Source organism: Mytilus californianus, unplaced genomic scaffold, assembly GCF_021869535.1.
Source record: "Mytilus californianus isolate M0D057914Y unplaced genomic scaffold, xbMytCali1.0.p SCAF_4, whole genome shotgun sequence".
NCBI classification, from domain to species: domain Eukaryota; kingdom Metazoa; phylum Mollusca; class Bivalvia; order Mytilida; family Mytilidae; genus Mytilus; species Mytilus californianus.
The window spans coordinates 55,835,558-55,853,971 of record NW_026262690.1 but is presented as its reverse complement, the minus strand read 5'-3'; the positions used below and the strand labels follow the sequence as shown (position 1 = coordinate 55,853,971).

Genomic DNA, 18,414 nt, shown 5'->3' with positions numbered 1-18,414 from the left:
TAAATAACACTCCGCAATACATAACAAACGATTACGGTTATGTCATGGACCTTACTCAGGAAGACTACATAGACCTGACAACAAGCAGCAGTGATGAAACCATATGTTTAGATGAGCTACCGGAAGAACTATGGGACAGACATGTGTTTGTACATTCTATTTATAACATTTTTAGCTGAGACAATAATAACACAGAGTTGATATACAAATAATTTTAATTTACTTTCATTTTCATGTTGACAATCTATTTATATACATTTTCTATTTATACTTTCACTATTACTTCCCTTTCATAACAACTACTATACTATGACGTTGTCACAAGACAACCCGATTGTACACTTAAGTATGTTCAATGTATTATTTGTATCCTGATGACGGTGCCCTAGGCACCGAAACATGTCGATCAATAAATTTTCTGCAGCAGTCCCTCCAGTGTTGTTGTTATAAGACTTTCTACATTATTGTGTTTCATCATAACGACCCTGCATACCCGAGGTATCCACTTCAGGGACTCTAACTCACTACAGACTCACCAGGCGTTGGTTCACTTTCGTTTGTAATTGTTTATTGTTTTATCGTGAACCCCTTGCATTCCTTTTGGAACCGCCGTTGCCAGCAGCGCTGACCTTCCCAGCCACCCGCAGCTATGTCTTTGAACGAAGGAAATAACGAAGATTTTGTTGAGGCACCATTGGAGCCTTCCAGAAGTGCCAGTACCATCCAGGCAAACAAAAGAAAAAGGATCGAACAAGAAGCCTTTCAAACAGGAATAAACCCGACCAGAATTCAAGAAAAGAATGTTTCACTTTTTAGAACTTACCGTAAATTAAATGTTAAATTGGTCCGTTGTGAACAGCATAAGGCTTACTTAACCCGATGTGAAATAAGGGATATGGTACCCAAGACACTTAAATCAAATATACAACCCCAAGTACCCGATACAACTCCCGAATTCCTTTTCGAATGGGAAGACGCACAACTAGAATTTGGCAGAACATTAGTGAAACTTTTAATTAAATATTGGAACAACCGATGCGAAATAATTTCATCTCAAATTGCAACTATGGAAATTAGATTAAAAGACAAAACAACTGACACTGAAATGGAACACATAACAAGTTTAATACAGAAAACAAAGCTATCCGTCGAAGACGAAATTAGCAAACGACCCGCGAATCCAGCTAAGCAACAATAAATCACCCAACCCCCGAAAATGCCGAGAACCAGAAAATTCATTAAACACAACATTTATAAGAAAATTAAGAATAAACCACAAAAGGATACATGTGCCGTAATAAATTTGAGCAAAAAACAATTAACATATGCCCAACACTCAGTGCTACAAAAAGGATTAAGTTTCTGTCCAACACCAGGCCCACTAAATGAGTTAGAACTTTTCAGAGATACACTAATTTTTAATAGAAGAATACGCCTGAAACACCATTTTCAAAAAAAGAACGATACCAGTGAAAGCACATATACTCCCAACCCGTTTAAATTACCTACAGGATGGACACCACCAGCGGGAAGAAATAAAGATTTGGATACATTTTTAAACCTTACTTCTGATGATATCTCACAAATTCCGAAAACAGGATTTATAAGAAAAAACCTCAACCGAAATCAATTTAGAGCCTTAAATGAATTAAAAAATGATCAGACCATTACACTTAAACCAGCAGACAAAGGAGGAGCAATCGTTATTATGGATACCATAGATTACATGCGAGAAGCAGACCGTCAACTTTCTAACACTACTTTTTACGAGGAAGTAAATAAAGATCTCAACCCCAAAATCGCCAAAGAAATAAAAGAATTCATTCTCGATATAAAACACAAACTACCCCAAACTCTACACGAATTCTTATTACAAAAACACTGGCGAACGCCACTATTTTACCTTCTCCCAAAAATTCACAAAACAGGAAATCCAGGTAGACCAATTATTTCACAAATAAACTCTCCTACTGCAAATATGTCAAAAGTTGTGGACCATTATCTAAAACCTTTCATCAAAGATATACCGTCGTATATTAAAGATACCACACATTTTCTACAAAAAATCGAATCGCTAGGCGATATACCACCCAACAGCCTTCTAGTAACGGCAGATGTAAGCTCACTGTATACAACCATTCCACACAGAGAAGGAATACTAGCAGCAAAAGAAATACTGAACAACAGACAAGAAAATTCACCAGCAACTTGGATACTTCTTAGATTTATGCACTTTATCTTAACCAAAAATTGTTTTAAATTCGGCAATAAATACTACATGCAAATTATGGGAACAAGCATGGGAACAATTATGGCTCCGGAATACGCCATTATATTTATGGACAAATTAGAGAGAGAATTCCTAAAAACACAAGTACTTAAACCATTAGTATGGTGGAGATATATAGACGACATATTTTTCATATGGCCACATACACGCAAGGATCTAGATTCCTTCATCAGTGCCCTCAACCAATTCCATCCTAGTATAAAATTCACAAGCCACATAAGTACAGAAAAGGTCGATTTCCTAGATACAACGGTAGTTAATAACCAAGGAAAACTCCACACAACTCTATACACAAAACCAACAGATGCGCACCTCTTCTTACATTACAACTCATGCCACCCGAAACACCAAAAAGAAAGTATTCCATTCAGTCAAGCACTGAGAATAAGACGAATTTGTACAGAAATCAATGATTTCGAATTTCACACAAACCGTCTGAAAGAACATCTCCTGACTCGGGGTTATCCCCGACAGGTTGTCGATTCTGCAATTTCAAAAGCAAAGTCGTTAAATCGAAATGATTTGTTAAAACCAAAGGAAACTGACCAACCCGTGAAGCCAGATATGATTCCATTAGTAATCAACTACCATCCAAAAATAAAAAATCTTAACGGAACCATCAACCAGAGGAAAGATATCCTCAAAAGAACTCCTGAAACTCAAACCCTCGCGAAACAAAAACTCATTGTTTCATATAGACGAGCCTTATCAATCAAACAAATACTAGTAAAAACCGAAATTGTACGCAAACAAACCCGTAAGGGTAGCCACCCTTGCGGAAAGAATTGCTATCTCTGTAGATTAATGAAAACCGCAGAAAGTGCAAAAAGTACCGTAAACAGTTACCAAATAGATATTAAACACGAAATTACATGCAACACAGAAAGTGTGGTGTATTTAATAGAATGCAAACAATGCAAAAAACAATACATTGGTCAAACGGGAAATAGCCTAAAAGAAAGATTCAGGGGACATCTACAGGACATCAACACTGAGAATAATACAAAACCAGTCTCGAAACACTTCACCTCAAATGGTCACAATAAACACGACGTCACCATAACAGGCATAACAACCACAGAACAAAACATAAACGTCAGACTAAGAACGGAAGAAGCTCTTATACATAAATTTGGAAGCACCGAACCCTGGGGCCTTAACAGACGATATGGCTAATACGAAGATTACCAAAAGAAAAGAAACTACAGGAACTTTCACAAGACGATTTAATTGCAAAAAATGCCCGAAAACTTTCTGCAGTATTTCTACTTTACGAAGACACCATAAGGAACGCCACGAACCAGTCGCAACAATGTTTGAATGCAAACATTGTGTTGCAACCTTCACTAGAAAATCAAATGCCGTAACACACCTTAAATCAAAACACCCAGATAAAGCCAGAGAAGATTATAATAGCTTCCAACAAAATCCTCGTGAAATGGCCAAAGCAATAGAAAAATGGAGACCACCATTTGAAGCCGTACAGAAAAAAGAATGGAACGGGAAAACACCTACATTCAGGACAATACCAGCTAAATCACCGTATGAGTATCACCAATCATCCACCTCAAAACCGAAAAAACCCTCAACAAGTGATTTGGAACAAGACCTGTACCTGTCGGATTCCGACTCTTCTTTAAATAACACTCCGCAATACATAACAAACGATTACGGTTATGTCATGGACCTTACTCAGGAAGACTACATAGACCTGACAACAAGCAGCAGTGATGAAACCATATGTTTAGATGAGCTACCGGAAGAACTATGGGACAGACATGTGTTTGTACATTCTATTTATAACATTTTTAGCTGAGACAATAATAACACAGAGTTGATATACAAATAATTTTAATTTACTTTCATTTTCATGTTGACAATCTATTTATATACATTTTCTATTTATACTTTCACTATTACTTCCCTTTCATAACAACTACTATACTATGATGTTGTCACAAGACAACCCGATTGTACACTTAAGTATGTTCAATGTATTATTTGTATCCTGATGACGGTGCCCTAGGCACCGAAACATGTCGATCAATAAATTTTCTGCAGCAGTCCCTCCAGTGTTGTTGTTATAAGACTTTCTACATTATTGTGTTTCATCATAACGACCCTGCATACCCGAGGTATCCACTTCAGGGACTCTAACTCACTACAGACTCACCAGGCGTTGGTTCACTTTCGTTTGTAATTGTTTATTGTTTTATCGTGAACCCCTTGCATTCCTTTTGGAACCGCCGTTGCCAGCAGGGCTGACCTTCCCAGCCACCCGCAGCTATGTCTTTGAACGAAGGAAATAACGAAGATTTTGTTGAGGCACCATTGGAGCCTTCCAGAAGTGCCAGTACCATCCAGGCAAACAAAAGAAAAAGGATCGAACAAGAAGCCTTTCAAACAGGAATAAACCCGACCAGAATTCAAGAAAAGAATGTTTCACTTTTTAGAACTTACCGTAAATTAAATGTTAAATTGGTCCGTTGTGAACAGCATAAGGCTTACTTAACCCGATGTGAAATAAGGGATATGGTACCCAAGACACTTAAATCAAATATACAACCCCAAGTACCCGATACAACTCCCGAATTCCTTTTCGAATGGGAAGACGCACAACTAGAATTTGGCAGAACATTAGTGAAACTTTTAATTAAATATTGGAACAACCGATGCGAAATAATTTCATCTCAAATTGCAACTATGGAAATTAGATTAAAAGACAAAACAACTGACACTGAAATGGAACACATAACAAGTTTAATACAGAAAACAAAGCTATCCGTCGAAGACGAAATTAGCAAACGACCCGCGAATCCAGCTAAGCAACAATAAATCACCCAACCCCCGAAAATGCCGAGAACCAGAAAATTCATTAAACACAACATTTATAAGAAAATTAAGAATAAACCACAAAAGGATACATGTGCCGTAATAAATTTGAGCAAAAAACAATTAACATATGCCCAACACTCAGTGCTACAAAAAGGATTAAGTTTCTGTCCAACACCAGGCCCACTAAATGAGTTAGAACTTTTCAGAGATACACTAATTTTTAATAGAAGAATACGCCTGAAACACCATTTTCAAAAAAAGAACGATACCAGTGAAAGCACATATACTCCCAACCCGTTTAAATTACCTACAGGATGGACACCACCAGCGGGAAGAAATAAAGATTTGGATACATTTTTAAACCTTACTTCTGATGATATCTCACAAATTCCGAAAACAGGATTTATAAGAAAAAACCTCAACCGAAATCAATTTAGAGCCTTAAATGAATTAAAAAATGATCAGACCATTACACTTAAACCAGCAGACAAAGGAGGAGCAATCGTTATTATGGATACCATAGATTACATGCGAGAAGCAGACCGTCAACTTTCTAACACTACTTTTTACGAGGAAGTAAATAAAGATCTCAACCCCAAAATCGCCAAAGAAATAAAAGAATTCATTCTCGATATAAAACACAAACTACCCCAAACTCTACACGAATTCTTATTACAAAAACACTGGCGAACGCCACTATTTTACCTTCTCCCAAAAATTCACAAAACAGGAAATCCAGGTAGACCAATTATTTCACAAATAAACTCTCCTACTGCAAATATGTCAAAAGTTGTGGACCATTATCTAAAACCTTTCATCAAAGATATACCGTCGTATATTAAAGATACCACACATTTTCTACAAAAAATCGAATCGCTAGGCGATATACCACCCAACAGCCTTCTAGTAACGGCAGATGTAAGCTCACTGTATACAACCATTCCACACAGAGAAGGAATACTAGCAGCAAAAGAAATACTGAACAACAGACAAGAAAATTCACCAGCAACTTGGATACTTCTTAGATTTATGCACTTTATCTTAACCAAAAATTGTTTTAAATTCGGCAATAAATACTACATGCAAATTATGGGAACAAGCATGGGAACAATTATGGCTCCGGAATACGCCATTATATTTATGGACAAATTAGAGAGAGAATTCCTAAAAACACAAGTACTTAAACCATTAGTATGGTGGAGATATATAGACGACATATTTTTCATATGGCCACATACACGCAAGGATCTAGATTCCTTCATCAGTGCCCTCAACCAATTCCATCCTAGTATAAAATTCACAAGCCACATAAGTACAGAAAAGGTCGATTTCCTAGATACAACGGTAGTTAATAACCAAGGAAAACTCCACACAACTCTATACACAAAACCAACAGATGCGCACCTCTTCTTACATTACAACTCATGCCACCCGAAACACCAAAAAGAAAGTATTCCATTCAGTCAAGCACTGAGAATAAGACGAATTTGTACAGAAATCAATGATTTCGAATTTCACACAAACCGTCTGAAAGAACATCTCCTGACTCGGGGTTATCCCCGACAGGTTGTCGATTCTGCAATTTCAAAAGCAAAGTCGTTAAATCGAAATGATTTGTTAAAACCAAAGGAAACTGACCAACCCGTGAAGCCAGATATGATTCCATTAGTAATCAACTACCATCCAAAAATAAAAAATCTTAACGGAACCATCAACCAGAGGAAAGATATCCTCAAAAGAACTCCTGAAACTCAAACCCTCGCGAAACAAAAACTCATTGTTTCATATAGACGAGCCTTATCAATCAAACAAATACTAGTAAAAACCGAAATTGTACGCAAACAAACCCGTAAGGGTAGCCACCCTTGCGGAAAGAATTGCTATCTCTGTAGATTAATGAAAACCGCAGAAAGTGCAAAAAGTACCGTAAACAGTTACCAAATAGATATTAAACACGAAATTACATGCAACACAGAAAGTGTGGTGTATTTAATAGAATGCAAACAATGCAAAAAACAATACATTGGTCAAACGGGAAATAGCCTAAAAGAAAGATTCAGGGGACATCTACAGGACATCAACACTGAGAATAATACAAAACCAGTCTCGAAACACTTCACCTCAAATGGTCACAATAAACACGACGTCACCATAACAGGCATAACAACCACAGAACAAAACATAAACGTCAGACTAAGAACGGAAGAAGCTCTTATACATAAATTTGGAAGCACCGAACCCTGGGGCCTTAACAGACGATATGGCTAATACGAAGATTACCAAAAGAAAAGAAACTACAGGAACTTTCACAAGACGATTTAATTGCAAAAAATGCCCGAAAACTTTCTGCAGTATTTCTACTTTACGAAGACACCATAAGGAACGCCACGAACCAGTCGCAACAATGTTTGAATGCAAACATTGTGTTGCAACCTTCACTAGAAAATCAAATGCCGTAACACACCTTAAATCAAAACACCCAGATAAAGCCAGAGAAGATTATAATAGCTTCCAACAAAATCCTCGTGAAATGGCCAAAGCAATAGAAAAATGGAGACCACCATTTGAAGCCGTACAGAAAAAAGAATGGAACGGGAAAACACCTACATTCAGGACAATACCAGCTAAATCACCGTATGAGTATCACCAATCATCCACCTCAAAACCGAAAAAACCCTCAACAAGTGATTTGGAACAAGACCTGTACCTGTCGGATTCCGACTCTTCTTTAAATAACACTCCGCAATACATAACAAACGATTACGGTTATGTCATGGACCTTACTCAGGAAGACTACATAGACCTGACAACAAGCAGCAGTGATGAAACCATATGTTTAGATGAGCTACCGGAAGAACTATGGGACAGACATGTGTTTGTACATTCTATTTATAACATTTTTAGCTGAGACAATAATAACACAGAGTTGATATACAAATAATTTTAATTTACTTTCATTTTCATGTTGACAATCTATTTATATACATTTTCTATTTATACTTTCACTATTACTTCCCTTTCATAACAACTACTATACTATGACGTTGTCACAAGACAACCCGATTGTACACTTAAGTATGTTCAATGTATTATTTGTATCCTGATGACGGTGCCCTAGGCACCGAAACATGTCGATCAATAAATTTTCTGCAGCAGTCCCTCCAGTGTTGTTGTTATAAGACTTTCTACATTATTGTGTTTCATCATAACGACCCTGCATACCCGAGGTATCCACTTCAGGGACTCTAACTCACTACAGACTCACCAGGCGTTGGTTCACTTTCGTTTGTAATTGTTTATTGTTTTATCGTGAACCCCTTGCATTCCTTTTGGAACCGCCGTTGCCAGCAGCGCTGACCTTCCCAGCCACCCGCAGCTATGTCTTTGAACGAAGGAAATAACGAAGATTTTGTTGAGGCACCATTGGAGCCTTCCAGAAGTGCCAGTACCATCCAGGCAAACAAAAGAAAAAGGATCGAACAAGAAGCCTTTCAAACAGGAATAAACCCGACCAGAATTCAAGAAAAGAATGTTTCACTTTTTAGAACTTACCGTAAATTAAATGTTAAATTGGTCCGTTGTGAACAGCATAAGGCTTACTTAACCCGATGTGAAATAAGGGATATGGTACCCAAGACACTTAAATCAAATATACAACCCCAAGTACCCGATACAACTCCCGAATTCCTTTTCGAATGGGAAGACGCACAACTAGAATTTGGCAGAACATTAGTGAAACTTTTAATTAAATATTGGAACAACCGATGCGAAATAATTTCATCTCAAATTGCAACTATGGAAATTAGATTAAAAGACAAAACAACTGACACTGAAATGGAACACATAACAAGTTTAATACAGAAAACAAAGCTATCCGTCGAAGACGAAATTAGCAAACGACCCGCGAATCCAGCTAAGCAACAATAAATCACCCAACCCCCGAAAATGCCGAGAACCAGAAAATTCATTAAACACAACATTTATAAGAAAATTAAGAATAAACCACAAAAGGATACATGTGCCGTAATAAATTTGAGCAAAAAACAATTAACATATGCCCAACACTCAGTGCTACAAAAAGGATTAAGTTTCTGTCCAACACCAGGCCCACTAAATGAGTTAGAACTTTTCAGAGATACACTAATTTTTAATAGAAGAATACGCCTGAAACACCATTTTCAAAAAAAGAACGATACCAGTGAAAGCACATATACTCCCAACCCGTTTAAATTACCTACAGGATGGACACCACCAGCGGGAAGAAATAAAGATTTGGATACATTTTTAAACCTTACTTCTGATGATATCTCACAAATTCCGAAAACAGGATTTATAAGAAAAAACCTCAACCGAAATCAATTTAGAGCCTTAAATGAATTAAAAAATGATCAGACCATTACACTTAAACCAGCAGACAAAGGAGGAGCAATCGTTATTATGGATACCATAGATTACATGCGAGAAGCAGACCGTCAACTTTCTAACACTACTTTTTACGAGGAAGTAAATAAAGATCTCAACCCCAAAATCGCCAAAGAAATAAAAGAATTCATTCTCGATATAAAACACAAACTACCCCAAACTCTACACGAATTCTTATTACAAAAACACTGGCGAACGCCACTATTTTACCTTCTCCCAAAAATTCACAAAACAGGAAATCCAGGTAGACCAATTATTTCACAAATAAACTCTCCTACTGCAAATATGTCAAAAGTTGTGGACCATTATCTAAAACCTTTCATCAAAGATATACCGTCGTATATTAAAGATACCACACATTTTCTACAAAAAATCGAATCGCTAGGCGATATACCACCCAACAGCCTTCTAGTAACGGCAGATGTAAGCTCACTGTATACAACCATTCCACACAGAGAAGGAATACTAGCAGCAAAAGAAATACTGAACAACAGACAAGAAAATTCACCAGCAACTTGGATACTTCTTAGATTTATGCACTTTATCTTAACCAAAAATTGTTTTAAATTCGGCAATAAATACTACATGCAAATTATGGGAACAAGCATGGGAACAATTATGGCTCCGGAATACGCCATTATATTTATGGACAAATTAGAGAGAGAATTCCTAAAAACACAAGTACTTAAACCATTAGTATGGTGGAGATATATAGACGACATATTTTTCATATGGCCACATACACGCAAGGATCTAGATTCCTTAATCAGTGCCCTCAACCAATTCCATCCTAGTATAAAATTCACAAGCCACATAAGTACAGAAAAGGTCGATTTCCTAGATACAACGGTAGTTAATAACCAAGGAAAACTCCACACAACTCTATACACAAAACCAACAGATGCGCACCTCTTCTTACATTACAACTCATGCCACCCGAAACACCAAAAAGAAAGTATTCCATTCAGTCAAGCACTGAGAATAAGACGAATTTGTACAGAAATCAATGATTTCGAATTTCACACAAACCGTCTGAAAGAACATCTCCTGACTCGGGGTTATCCCCGACAGGTTGTCGATTCTGCAATTTCAAAAGCAAAGTCGTTAAATCGAAATGATTTGTTAAAACCAAAGGAAACTGACCAACCCGTGAAGCCAGATATGATTCCATTAGTAATCAACTACCATCCAAAAATAAAAAATCTTAACGGAACCATCAACCAGAGGAAAGATATCCTCAAAAGAACTCCTGAAACTCAAACCCTCGCGAAACAAAAACTCATTGTTTCATATAGACGAGCCTTATCAATCAAACAAATACTAGTAAAAACCGAAATTGTACGCAAACAAACCCGTAAGGGTAGCCACCCTTGCGGAAAGAATTGCTATCTCTGTAGATTAATGAAAACCGCAGAAAGTGCAAAAAGTACCGTAAACAGTTACCAAATAGATATTAAACACGAAATTACATGCAACACAGAAAGTGTGGTGTATTTAATAGAATGCAAACAATGCAAAAAACAATACATTGGTCAAACGGGAAATAGCCTAAAAGAAAGATTCAGGGGACATCTACAGGACATCAACACTGAGAATAATACAAAACCAGTCTCGAAACACTTCACCTCAAATGGTCACAATAAACACGACGTCACCATAACAGGCATAACAACCACAGAACAAAACATAAACGTCAGACTAAGAACGGAAGAAGCTCTTATACATAAATTTGGAAGCACCGAACCCTGGGGCCTTAACAGACGATATGGCTAATACGAAGATTACCAAAAGAAAAGAAACTACAGGAACTTTCACAAGACGATTTAATTGCAAAAAATGCCCGAAAACTTTCTGCAGTATTTCTACTTTACGAAGACACCATAAGGAACGCCACGAACCAGTCGCAACAATGTTTGAATGCAAACATTGTGTTGCAACCTTCACTAGAAAATCAAATGCCGTAACACACCTTAAATCAAAACACCCAGATAAAGCCAGAGAAGATTATAATAGCTTCCAACAAAATCCTCGTGAAATGGCCAAAGCAATAGAAAAATGGAGACCACCATTTGAAGCCGTACAGAAAAAAGAATGGAACGGGAAAACACCTACATTCAGGACAATACCAGCTAAATCACCGTATGAGTATCACCAATCATCCACCTCAAAACCGAAAAAACCCTCAACAAGTGATTTGGAACAAGACCTGTACCTGTCGGATTCCGACTCTTCTTTAAATAACACTCCGCAATACATAACAAACGATTACGGTTATGTCATGGACCTTACTCAGGAAGACTACATAGACCTGACAACAAGCAGCAGTGATGAAACCATATGTTTAGATGAGCTACCGGAAGAACTATGGGACAGACATGTGTTTGTACATTCTATTTATAACATTTTTAGCTGAGACAATAATAACACAGAGTTGATATACAAATAATTTTAATTTACTTTCATTTTCATGTTGACAATCTATTTATATACATTTTCTATTTATACTTTCACTATTACTTCCCTTTCATAACAACTACTATACTATGACGTTGTCACAAGACAACCCGATTGTACACTTAAGTATGTTCAATGTATTATTTGTATCCTGATGACGGTGCCCTAGGCACCGAAACATGTCGATCAATAAATTTTCTGCAGCAGTCCCTCCAGTGTTGTTGTTATAAGACTTTCTACATTATTGTGTTTCATCATAACGACCCTGCATACCCGAGGTATCCACTTCAGGGACTCTAACTCACTACAGACTCACCAGGCGTTGGTTCACTTTCGTTTGTAATTGTTTATTGTTTTATCGTGAACCCCTTGCATTCCTTTTGGAACCGCCGTTGCCAGCAGCGCTGACCTTCCCAGCCACCCGCAGCTATGTCTTTGAACGAAGGAAATAACGAAGATTTTGTTGAGGCACCATTGGAGCCTTCCAGAAGTGCCAGTACCATCCAGGCAAACAAAAGAAAAAGGATCGAACAAGAAGCCTTTCAAACAGGAATAAACCCGACCAGAATTCAAGAAAAGAATGTTTCACTTTTTAGAACTTACCGTAAATTAAATGTTAAATTGGTCCGTTGTGAACAGCATAAGGCTTACTTAACCCGATGTGAAATAAGGGATATGGTACCCAAGACACTTAAATCAAATATACAACCCCAAGTACCCGATACAACTCCCGAATTCCTTTTCGAATGGGAAGACGCACAACTAGAATTTGGCAGAACATTAGTGAAACTTTTAATTAAATATTGGAACAACCGATGCGAAATAATTTCATCTCAAATTGCAACTATGGAAATTAGATTAAAAGACAAAACAACTGACACTGAAATGGAACACATAACAAGTTTAATACAGAAAACAAAGCTATCCGTCGAAGACGAAATTAGCAAACGACCCGCGAATCCAGCTAAGCAACAATAAATCACCCAACCCCCGAAAATGCCGAGAACCAGAAAATTCATTAAACACAACATTTATAAGAAAATTAAGAATAAACCACAAAAGGATACATGTGCCGTAATAAATTTGAGCAAAAAACAATTAACATATGCCCAACACTCAGTGCTACAAAAAGGATTAAGTTTCTGTCCAACACCAGGCCCACTAAATGAGTTAGAACTTTTCAGAGATACACTAATTTTTAATAGAAGAATACGCCTGAAACACCATTTTCAAAAAAAGAACGATACCAGTGAAAGCACATATACTCCCAACCCGTTTAAATTACCTACAGGATGGACACCACCAGCGGGAAGAAATAAAGATTTGGATACATTTTTAAACCTTACTTCTGATGATATCTCACAAATTCCGAAAACAGGATTTATAAGAAAAAACCTCAACCGAAATCAATTTAGAGCCTTAAATGAATTAAAAAATGATCAGACCATTACACTTAAACCAGCAGACAAAGGAGGAGCAATCGTTATTATGGATACCATAGATTACATGCGAGAAGCAGACCGTCAACTTTCTAACACTACTTTTTACGAGGAAGTAAATAAAGATCTCAACCCCAAAATCGCCAAAGAAATAAAAGAATTCATTCTCGATATAAAACACAAACTACCCCAAACTCTACACGAATTCTTATTACAAAAACACTGGCGAACGCCACTATTTTACCTTCTCCCAAAAATTCACAAAACAGGAAATCCAGGTAGACCAATTATTTCACAAATAAACTCTCCTACTGCAAATATGTCAAAAGTTGTGGACCATTATCTAAAACCTTTCATCAAAGATATACCGTCGTATATTAAAGATACCACACATTTTCTACAAAAAATCGAATCGCTAGGCGATATACCACCCAACAGCCTTCTAGTAACGGCAGATGTAAGCTCACTGTATACAACCATTCCACACAGAGAAGGAATACTAGCAGCAAAAGAAATACTGAACAACAGACAAGAAAATTCACCAGCAACTTGGATACTTCTTAGATTTATGCACTTTATCTTAACCAAAAATTGTTTTAAATTCGGCAATAAATACTACATGCAAATTATGGGAACAAGCATGGGAACAATTATGGCTCCGGAATACGCCATTATATTTATGGACAAATTAGAGAGAGAATTCCTAAAAACACAAGTACTTAAACCATTAGTATGGTGGAGATATATAGACGACATATTTTTCATATGGCCACATACACGCAAGGATCTAGATTCCTTCATCAGTGCCCTCAACCAATTCCATCCTAGTATAAAATTCACAAGCCACATAAGTACAGAAAAGGTCGATTTCCTAGATACAACGGTAGTTAATAACCAAGGAAAACTCCACACAACTCTATACACAAAACCAACAGATGCGCACCTCTTCTTACATTACAACTCATGCCACCCGAAACACCAAAAAGAAAGTATTCCATTCAGTCAAGCACTGAGAATAAGACGAATTTGTACAGAAATCAATGATTTCGAATTTCACACAAACCGTCTGAAAGAACATCTCCTGACTCGGGGTTATCCCCGACAGGTTGTCGATTCTGCAATTTCAAAAGCAAAGTCGTTAAATCGAAATGATTTGTTAAAACCAAAGGAAACTAACCAACCCGTGAAGCCAGATATGATTCCATTAGTAATCAACTACCATCCAAAAATAAAAAATCTTAACGGAACCATCAACCAGAGGAAAGATATCCTCAAAAGAACTCCTGAAACTCAAACCCTCGCGAAACAAAAACTCATTGTTTCATATAGACGAGCCTTATCAATCAAACAAATACTAGTAAAAACCGAAATTGTACGCAAACAAACCCGTAAGGGTAGCCACCCTTGCGGAAAGAATTGCTATCTCTGTAGATTAATGAAAACCGCAGAAAGTGCAAAAAGTACCGTAAACAGTTACCAAATAGATATTAAACACGAAATTACATGCAACACAGAAAGTGTGATGTATTTAATAGAATGCAAACAATGCAAAAAACAATACATTGGTCAAACGGGAAATAGCCTAAAAGAAAGATTCAGGGGACATCTACAGGACATCAACACTGAGAATAATACAAAACCAGTCTCGAAACACTTCACCTCAAATGGTCACAATAAACACGACGTCACCATAACAGGCATAACAACCACAGAACAAAACATAAACGTCAGACTAAGAACGGAAGAAGCTCTTATACATAAATTTGGAAGCACCGAACCCTGGGGCCTTAACAGACGATATGGCTAATACGAAGATTACCAAAAGAAAAGAAACTACAGGAACTTTCACAAGACGATTTAATTGCAAAAAATGCCCGAAAACTTTCTGCAGTATTTCTACTTTACGAAGACACCATAAGGAACGCCACGAACCAGTCGCAACAATGTTTGAATGCAAACATTGTGTTGCAACCTTCACTAGAAAATCAAATGCCGTAACACACCTTAAATCAAAACACCCAGATAAAGCCAGAGAAGATTATAATAGCTTCCAACAAAATCCTCGTGAAATGGCCAAAGCAATAGAAAAATGGAGACCACCATTTGAAGCCGTACAGAAAAAAGAATGGAACGGGAAAACACCTACATTCAGGACAATACCAGCTAAATCACCGTATGAGTATCACCAATCATCCACCTCAAAACCGAAAAAACCCTCAACAAGTGATTTGGAACAAGACCTGTACCTGTCGGATTCCGACTCTTCTTTAAATAACACTCCGCAATACATAACAAACGATTACGGTTATGTCATGGACCTTACTCAGGAAGACTACATAGACCTGACAACAAGCAGCAGTGATGAAACCATATGTTTAGATGAGCTACCGGAAGAACTATGGGACAGACATGTGTTTGTACATTCTATTTATAACATTTTTAGCTGAGACAATAATAACACAGAGTTGATATACAAATAATTTTAATTTACTTTCATTTTCATGTTGACAATCTATTTATATACATTTTCTATTTATACTTTCACTATTACTTCCCTTTCATAACAACTACTATACTATGACGTTGTCACAAGACAACCCGATTGTACACTTAAGTATGTTCAATGTATTATTTGTATCCTGATGACGGTGCCCTAGGCACCGAAACATGTCGATCAATAAATTTTCTGCAGCAGTCCCTCCAGTGTTGTTGTTATAAGACTTTCTACATTGTTCTGATATATGTCAAGTAATTCCACTGTGCTGTATCAAATGCAGTTCTACCGATATAAGATTCTAATTTCACATATTTTGTTCAATGCAATTTCCATGGATTATTTAGTTTACTAGTATTTTGAATAAATTCTCTTGTTGGACAATAACTTAATCTGTAATTGGAACCTATTTCATATCTGAGAGCATTATAAGTGATAATCAAAATTTTTTGAATACATAGCTTTCAAGTGTTTGGGACTGACGAAATGAAAATTTTTCCATTAATTTTTTAGCTTCACAATATAAAATATTTAATGTCACCTTCCAAAAGTGACTGGTTTGAATAATGTCATTGAATCAACTGACCCAAAATTGAGGTTAGTCTTAGTACAAGAAATGAGTGTATAGCCGTTCATATGTTGAAATGTACAATTAGTGGGGTCACAAATTAAGAGAGAAAATCATACCTGTTTCTTCATCCTCATCATCACTAGGTTCCATATGCATCTGTGTCACTTTAGTTGAGGCTGCCATTACTTCTTGCTTTATATCAATAAAAATTTAAGTATGAATTTGATATCAAAGTTATTTTTGACAATAACTTATTTATGTTATAAAGTAATAAATACCAAGAATTTACAAAGACAAATACAACAACATGACAGCAGTCAATACCTATAGACATAAAGTCAAGACAACTGTTCTAAAGAACAGAATGGAATCAAAGAGCTGAAAGGTCTGAGGAAAAATGACGCCACTGTCTCTAATATTGATATATTTTTTATGCAAGCCTTGATTTTCACATGTCGTAATAAGTTTAACATTGCAACATGTCTAGTAAGCATATAATTGATATTCGTATATGTGTCTGTTTTTTCAGTACAAATGAATAGGTCAAGACTACCTGAATGATCTACAGTATCCAATTACTACTGGCATTTTTTTTGTATAAATAAATAGGTCAAGATTACCGGAATGATCTACAATATCCAATGACTACTGGCTGTTCTTTTGTTAGTTTTTGATTTTGCACTCCCACACCACCTTTCATGTCTTTCAGGTCAAATGTCTGTCTCCATTTAAGTTAATGACATTGAACAATCATGGTATTAAACACAATTTCAATAGTGAAAATGCTGTTCTCGTGGGTCACCATATATTCAACTAGGGTAGCATTCCAGTTATTGAAATTTGTGTCAGATTAGAACAATGATCTAGATCTTTAGGAATGGATCTTATAATTTAATATGGAGCCATAGTATGGGACCCCTACACGGTAACAAAAAAAACAAGCTTGAAAGGATACAATGTCAAGCGGCAAAATCTATCACCAGAGATTACAAGTCAAAAGAGGATGGACGGGATACGTCTCTAAAATGCTTGCTGAACTGGAACTACAGCAAGATCTCCAGACAAGACGAACAAAGCGTTGGAAGCCAGAAGTTAATATTTATGTAAAAAGTAGTTGAGGGGCTGATTCCCGCTATTGAACCATACTGTCATTCTATAATATCATTGCGTAAGTATTTCTGTATTGGTCCATGTCTTGGGTGTATTGGTCTGAGGCGAAGCGAAAGGCCAATACTGCTGGCCGAGGACCAATAATAAGGCCAATACAGAAATACACGTAATAGTATCTTTATTAATTAACTACAGTGTTACAATATTTTTTTTATTTCATTTCACAAGAGATAAACATTTTTACCTTGAAGTGGAACTATCCAAATCTCAGTTTCTTTTTATAAGATGCAATATCTAATGATTCGGTGCCGTTTGAAGTATCTTCAGCATTTTCTCATCTAATGAATTTTTCTACCCTTTCCAGTCACTATAAAGTGTTACAACTTTAATTTAGACACAACACATAAATAGTAATTGGAAAGGTACTGCCATTGCATGTGTAATGCAAATATATTTAAAAAAAAAATAATGTAAGAGTTGAAATTGATACAACTATCCATAAGCCAATTGACCAAAGAACGAAGATTTGCACAATTACAGAATGCATATGCCTGGTTCGGGTTTAAGAATAAACGACCGTTTAAATACAAAACATGAGAAGCGACAGTAAACAGTAAAAATCGATTAGTACCATCGACATGATGAAATTATGAGGTCGTCAAGAAATGAACTTTGTGATAATTTACTCGTTCCCCAAACCTGAAATAATCCCATCAGCTACTTTCAAAATGCTTTTTAAATGAATGGGACCGTCTTTAACCTAAAATATATGCCATACTGAACGTTTCAGCTTGTTAAT

At 36.6% G+C, this 18,414-nt stretch overlaps 1 protein-coding gene across 1 annotated transcript in view; it reads right to left on the bottom strand.

Moving 5' to 3' along the window:
* LOC127698453 (cilium assembly protein DZIP1L-like) overlaps window positions 1-18,414 on the bottom strand; it is a 71,098-nt gene that overhangs the window by 38,525 nt on the left and 14,159 nt on the right. Inside the window, exon 12 of the mRNA XM_052201905.1 lies at window positions 16,622-16,697. Coding sequence (XP_052057865.1) covers window positions 16,622-16,697 — 76 coding nt within the window. The remainder of the gene's footprint in view (window positions 1-16,621; window positions 16,698-18,414) is intronic.